The sequence below is a fragment of the Gymnoscopelus microlampas genome, assembly GCF_963454915.1.
Source record: "Gymnoscopelus microlampas genome assembly, chromosome: 3".
NCBI lineage: Eukaryota > Metazoa > Chordata > Actinopteri > Myctophiformes > Myctophidae > Gymnoscopelus > Gymnoscopelus microlampas.
This window is the reverse complement of record NC_139940.1, coordinates 17,209,139-17,216,492: the sequence shown is the minus strand read 5'-3', so window position 1 is coordinate 17,216,492 and position 7,354 is coordinate 17,209,139. Positions and strand designations below refer to the sequence as shown.

Genomic DNA, 7,354 nt, shown 5'->3' with positions numbered 1-7,354 from the left:
TGAAGTGACTATTCATTTCTTTAAAAACCATCATCAAATTATACAAATTATTTACAGGAGCAACACATTTTGGTCTAGTCAGTACAACTGTTGAATGTCATTTTATCTGATCATCCTGATTGGTCCACCAAGTGTGTGGGGAGTGTCCAGGAGGGACTGACCACTGTAGGGACTGACCGCTGTAGGGAGGGACTGTCCTCTCCATATAAACCAGGGGTCCAGGTGAAGTCCTCACATCGACAGGATCACACAGCAACCATGAGGTCTCTGGTTTTCATTCTGCTCATCGGAGCTGCTTGTGAGTATAGGCCTAAATCCTAGAGACACTTACCTAACATATTTAAGTGACTTATTTGTATGTTCAACTGGTTTCTAACTGTTTAGACATCCCTTCTGTTTATGGAGGAAAAAATATCTAATAATGTATTCCATGTGCGGTTTACAGTTGCAGAGGAGGACAAGATCGTCGGAGGATATGAGTGTGAGAAACACTCCCAGCCCCATACGGTGTCTCTGAACTCTGGCTACCACTTCTGTGGTGGCTCCCTGGTCAACGAGAACTGGGTTGTGTCTGCTGCTCACTGCTACAAGTCGTAAGACAACACTTGATATTTCTTATTTGATTTTATATTTTATATGTTATTAAATGTTTTGTCTAGGTTGTATTTTATTTTGATTTTGGAAACTGTTGATCCCACGGAGGAATCCAGGCACCAGAGACAGCATGGCAGTTTAAGTTACAGATAAAGGGCATTAGACGTATACAGTAAGATTCAATCATAGAAGAGTAAAATCACAATAAAAACACCATCAATTATTAGTACAAAATATACAATCCAGGGCAGGAATTTCATACAGGCCATGAAGGCCATGGCCCCTGATACGTCCTGAGGCCACAATGGCCTTGATACCCCGCCCACGCTGCCCCAACTGATTAATACTCCCCTGTCTCTTTCTTGTCACCAATATTTCTACAAATACTGTCATTTGCAAATTTTATTTTGTAATATAAACAGTTAATTTATTAATTATATGTAGTTATAATACAGTTTGCATTTGTGTAAAATCATCCTTACCCTTTGCATTAAATGCATTATTTTCGTGTTTTTATGTTTCTATTGTTTGTTAATTTGTAGTAGGGTAAAACATTCTAAAAGGGAGACAACCTGCAAACACTGCAGATGTGCTAGTTATATTCTATCATACATAACATACTCATGTACTCAACGTACTTATTGATTAAGATAACATACTAAGTGGAGAGGAGCTCTAACCTGAGCTTAAACTTTCTCACCCCTCCCTCTCTTTTCCAGCCGCGTTCAGGTTCGTCTTGGCGAGCACCACATCGAGGTTGATGAGGGTACCGAGCAGTGGATCTCTTCTTCCCGTGTCATCCGTCACCCCAACTACAGCTCCTACAACATCAACAATGACATTATGCTGATCAAGCTGAGCAAGCCCGCCACCCTCAACAAGTATGTGCAGGCTGTGGCTCTGCCCACTTCCTGTGCCCCCGCTGGCACCATGTGCTTAGTCTCTGGCTGGGGCAACACCCAGAGCTACTGTGAGTATAGCACCTGTTTAAAAATCTCTCCATAGAGTACAGAAGTCCTGGCGTCACTCGTTCATAGTCAGTCACTCATATTTGATACAGTCCGTTTCTGGCGAAAATGTAACTAATTCGGCCGAAGTAACATAAGCGTTTTCTCACCGTCAGTTGATGCTTCATATCCATAAGAGTAAAATCGCCGGGATCATTTGTTTATTTTTGGAACACAGATCTTTTTTGACGCGATATTAAACACGTCTATGGGAATTCAGAACGGGGGAAAAAACGCGAGTGAAAGATCCCTCTTCTTTACTCTTCATCATCTTCATAATAATCTGCTTTAGAAACATTGACATGAAAACCAAATATAATCATAATTCATCCTTATTGCAATTTACGCTTTTACAAAGCATTGATTACGATTTACTTTTCCTCTGTTGTTTTTAACCATTTCCACTTTGACCTGTACTATGTACCCCCACAGATGATGACAGTGACAAGCTGCAGTGCCTGGACCTTCCCATCCTGTCTTTTGATGACTGTGACAATGCCTACCCTGGCATGATCACTGACGCCATGTTCTGTGCTGGATTCCTGGAGGGAGGCAAGGACTCTTGCCAGGTACTGTAGTCAACAAGGTTCACCTGCAGAGGTCTTCCTTCTCCACCAATGCATCTGAATAGTAAAGCAGTGTGTCAGCCTAGTGGTCTTTCCTTTCACAATATTGATGGTCTTGATGTTGAATTGTATTGAGAAATGAATTTATGTCTTGTTCCACTTTGTCTCTCTCTCTCTCTCTCTCTCTCTCTCTCTCTCTCTCTCAGGGTGACTCTGGTGGCCCTGTCGTGTGTAATGGTGAGCTGCAGGGTGTTGTGTCCTGGGGATACGGTTGTGCTGAGAAGGGCAACCCTGGTGTCTATGCCAAGGTACAGTATGTCTCAAACGTCTTATTTATGAGTTGTGTATCTTTATTCATAGAATAGAGACATGCCATTCATAAAATCAAGGAACTTGCAAGAGCTAATATGTTTTTGAGGTGTATCTAGAATTAGTGTTAGAGTTATACATATTCACAATGTTGAGGAAGCTCTAAATACAAAATTACTACCTGTTGCAACAGCTGTACAGTATTATAAGCATGAGAAATAAAACCCTGGCACCTTGAATCATAACAATACTATACACAACTGTACCCTATGACAGGGTCTTCAACAGGGGGTCTGGGACCCATAGGGGGTCCTCAGAGTGACTACAGGGGGTCCGCCAAATCTTTGTGTGATATGATTCTTTTGAACCCTAGCATCCCTTTTTCTGAGGAGAACCTTAGCCAAAAATAGCCGATCTACAAGCTCACAACGCGAGGCGTAGATCGGCTTGTAGATCGGCTTGTAGATCGCCTATTTTTTGGCAAAGAGGTATAGGTGTAGAGGGGAAAAAAGGGCCGACCTATTAAACAAAAAAAGTCCAATCTAAAACACAATTGTATACAATATGTAGTGGGGGGGGGGGGGGGGGCTTCATCTCTCTCTCAACTAGGGGGTCCTTGACCTGAAAACGTTGAAGACCCCTAGTCTAGGGGATAAGGGACAATAGCAAATACCCAAAGACAGATTTGAACAGAAACGGATGGACGAGTGAATGGACTGTTTTTACTTTTAAGTGCATAGAGCTGATGAATAATACAAAGTGCTATAAAGCCAACTTAACAAACACAGGGAAAAGGAACTACCTAAATAAAGTAAAGAGCTAACCTAATCATAGACAAACATAAACCTCCCTACTCTAACAACAAACAGACATTACAATGGGTGGCACACCTACTGGTGAGAATAATCAGAAACGTACCTACGTGCAGTAATGAACAGGGTAACCCGGAACTAAAGCTACCTTTCCCTGCACCAACAGGAGGCTTGAATATCTATCAAACGCCAAGCTGAGTATATGCTAAACCTTTCTTTGTCCATTTTCAGGTGTGCCTGTTCAACGACTGGCTGGAGCAAACCATGGCCAGCTCTTAAGTCTGATCCTACCTCTGTATGCCTATGTTACAACTACCATCACCTCAGCCGTCATACCTCAAACACTCTACCTCCAGTATTTTTTTCATCTTGCATAATAAAGTATTTCAGACTTAAAATTGACTTTGTTGTGACTGTTTTCATTGTGTTTTACTCCCCAAATATATGATTGTCTCCCATTCATATTACATTATTATAGCAAATTAATGTGTACAATCTGCATCATTTGCCAGAATTTAACCACTTAAACCCTCTATAAATAATACTTAGTTGACAGGGGTCAGCTCTACTTGGTCGGCTCTTTTTTCCCCTCAACACCAAAACTCTTCACCAAAACATAGCCAATCTACAAGCTCACAATACGTCAACTCAACTCAACTTAACTCAAATTTTATGTAGAGCACTTTTTACAATGACGAGGCCAACCAAAGTGCTATACAACACAGCATCTGATAACATTCTATGGTCGATCGTGTCAAAGGCTTTGGTCAAATCTAGCACTAGGACAGCAGTAATACCAGAATCAACTGTTAAGAGTAGGTCTTAATACATTTTTAAAAGAACGGTTTCAGTAGGCCTACTGTGGCCAGGCTTGAATCAAGACCGACATTTTTCATGGATGTTAATGGTGGTAAAACAACTGAAACTGGGCGTAGACCACTTTTTCTATTCACAAATTGCACTTTAATTTGTAGCTCTGAATAAGATAAGGGCTAAAGGTCTACATGTGCGGAAAGCACAAACGTGTCGGACATGATTTATGGAGAATCGAGATGACTGGAGACGCCGATGGAGGGCTCGTCTGAAAACAACAGAGAGAAACTGTGAAGCCCCACTCTAGTCTATAGTGTTAACATTGGACGGCCTGATTCAGACTATGGTTCCGGGTGCGCACCCCGGACCACTTGGCAGATGTTGTGATAGTGTGAACGTTGAGTACCGTTCCCCGGAACGGATCACTGTACCACGGATCACTGTGAACGCTGCAACGTGAAGCCATCCGTACCAACAGAAAGAAGTGGACTGCTAATCATATATCTTTTATTTATTTTTATAATGACACATTATTTTACCTGGGTTGTACCTTCTCAAAGTTCTACTTGAACTACACTTGAATTGTAACAGCTGAAATAATACCGTATACTGTATCAGTATTCTGATATTAACCTGCGGGCTGCATTAAGTGAAGGTCGGGGCCGCATGTGGCCCCCGGGCCGCCAGTTGCCCATGTTTGATCTGCTCTATTATTCCATTTAATTCATGCTTTAATTGCTTGTGTTAGCTTTGATTATTTAATAAACATTTGTTATTCCTTTTATACCTTGGTCTCCCTTCCCCTTTATTTGTAATGGCAAGAGCCAGCTTTGACAGAAACACATTCGGTAAGGGACGGGTTCAACCATGAACTATCTACATAATGAAAAATCTAAAAGCAAAAAAAAAAAAAGACTGGTTATTCTAATCAATCACTCTTAGCTTGATTGAGATTGATAGCTTTATTTTTCCGTAGTGTATACCGGTCCATATCTATCAGACAGTATATTAATTAATTACATCAATAAACGGAGGAAACTTCTGGTTATAATAGTATTTGGGTTTATTCCAGAGAAGAGATCTTACAAGCGTCGGAGAAAAAAAAGCATGGTTCCAGATATATTCTTCTGAAGTTTTAAACAGAGATACATAGTTTTACACACATAACGTGGGTTAACGCCTTCCGTCATCACGTGAGCGTCAGCTGTGGCCATCTTGCTTCATTTGCCTGCCACCCAAGTTCATCATGACATCAAAACTGTAAACAATCCGATATTAACCTGTTATCTATTGTTGACATACCAGATCGAGCCCATCCTACTATAATTCTAGTAACCTCTGTCTGTAGTGGGTCTGTAGTGGGAGTAGGTGAAGCTACCCGGTTCTCCTCAGTGGCTGGACCAATTGCTCTGATTTTGCACACAGCCATTGACCATTACCATCTCAACTTAACTGTGAAGTTTTTCAATTTCATCAAATCTCAGCTTCTTATTAGCGTTTATGTGTACAACACTGTCGCCATGGTTACAGGCTGCCCAGCTATGGGACGAACTGCCTCCCGGGTTGCCAGATCATGTGTGCATATCCCCCCACGGATGCGTCGACCGGGTATGGTCTAGTCAGACATAAACGAAGGCCTGAGGGACCTTGGAAGTTCAACCAAACTGACACACAAGAGGCAGGCTGGCTAGCAAATATGAATAAGCACATATAAATGAAATATATCTTTATTAGATTGATAAATACATATTTATAGATCTATCAGAGATCATTTACATCTGAAAATGAGTATTGAAAACATGACTTTTCAGGCGGGGACATAGATTGGTGAAGCAATAGGAGGCGCCGCACTGCTCCGGGCGCCTGGGTTTGGACCCGCCCTTCGAGACCATGGATGGGGCTCGTTCTCTCAGTCTAATAGTTCATTAACCTGCTGTTAATAAACTTGCCCGGGTGGGCTTTAACACTTTATTGCCTCCTCCTTGCTGTGTGTTTGGGTCACACACACGGGTCATAACACTTGTATCATAAAGCATAATTACATTTAATTATACATATTCTCCACATCCGTAAAACCAAAACTTTACCATGCCTTATATGCTTTGTTCCATAACCACTTAAACCCTATATACTTTGCAGACCGTTAATTGACTGACAGTTGTGGCAATGTCAGGGAAGCCACAAGGCGAGCAGTACAATGAGACCCAGTCACGGAGGCGAGTGAATCTTGTCTATTTAAAGGGAAGTAAAGGGGTTAGGTGTAAGAGCATGGTGAAGGGCTCAGGGCTGGTGGTGGGCGTTGCTTGGGTGCCATGCATTTAGTCCGATGTCCAATATTGTTCCAAACAAAGTCACAACTCTGAAACTGTTTTATGTAGCTTCATACTGTATATGCTATCACGTTTTTCTCTAGATGTTAAAGAAAATGCTGCTATAGTGAAACCAAGCAGGCCCATTCTGGGCATTTACCTAAGCAGATCTACAAGCTGACAACAAGGTTATACGTGGTTAAATCCTGAAATATACATGGAAACGGTGCACAGCTTTTTCCACATTCCAATTTACTATTATAATATATTATAAACGGGAGACAATCATTTATTTGGGAAGTAGAAACACAATGAAAACAGTCCCAACAAAGTACATTTAAGTCTGAAAGACTTTATTATGCAAGATGCAAAAATAAAGTGAGATGGCAATACTGGAGGTAGAGTGTTTGAGGTATGACGGCCGAGGTGATGGTAGTTGTAAGATAGTCCTAAAGGAGGTAGGATCAGACTTAGGAGCTGGCCATGGTTTGCTCCAGCCAGTCGTTGAACAGGCACACCTGAAAATGGAGACAGAAAAGATTTAACATAATGCTCAGCTTGGCTTTTGACCTATATTTATAGGGTATAGTTGTGTTTTGTATTGTTATGGTTCAAGGTCTTTATTATGTGTACGGTACAACGTATTGTACTAAATATATTGTTTTCTTATGCACAGTGTTTGTACTGTCCTTTGTGTATTGTTTATCATTCTACTTTGCAAGGCTCCAAAATGCCTCTCAGGTATGAATACAGCTTTTTGAATTGAATTGAATCACTCTGGCAAGATCTTTGATTTTATGAATGGCATGTCTCTATTCTATGAATAAACAACTCATATAAGACGTTTGAGGCATACTGTACCTTAGCGTAGACACCAGGGTTGCCCTTCTCAGCACAACCGTATCCCCAGGATACAACACCCTGCAGCTCACCATTACACACAA

At 41.3% G+C, this 7,354-nt stretch overlaps 2 protein-coding genes across 2 annotated transcripts in view; one reads left to right on the top strand and one right to left on the bottom strand.

The window, feature by feature from the left end:
• Positions 1-210: 210 nt before the first annotated feature.
• On the top strand, positions 211-3,608 carry LOC311042513 (trypsin-1-like). The gene is made up of 6 exons (XM_084053293.1): positions 211-298; positions 446-593; positions 1,314-1,564; positions 2,034-2,170; positions 2,374-2,475; positions 3,520-3,608. Exons 1-6 carry the CDS (start codon positions 259-261, stop codon positions 3,565-3,567), a joined length of 726 nt encoding a protein of 241 aa, XP_083909419.1. The 5' UTR covers positions 211-258; the 3' UTR covers positions 3,568-3,608.
• Positions 3,609-6,795: 3,187 nt separating this feature from the next.
• LOC311042516 (trypsin-1-like) overlaps positions 6,796-7,354 on the bottom strand; it is a 2,033-nt gene continuing 1,474 nt past the window's right edge. The window contains exons 5-6 of the mRNA XM_084053296.1: positions 7,272-7,354; positions 6,796-6,928 (exon numbers count right to left, since the gene is read on the bottom strand). The exon at positions 7,272-7,354 is cut by the window's right edge and continues 19 nt beyond it. Coding sequence (XP_083909422.1) covers positions 6,881-6,928; positions 7,272-7,354 — 131 coding nt within the window. The 3' untranslated portion in view covers positions 6,796-6,880. The remainder of the gene's footprint in view (positions 6,929-7,271) is intronic.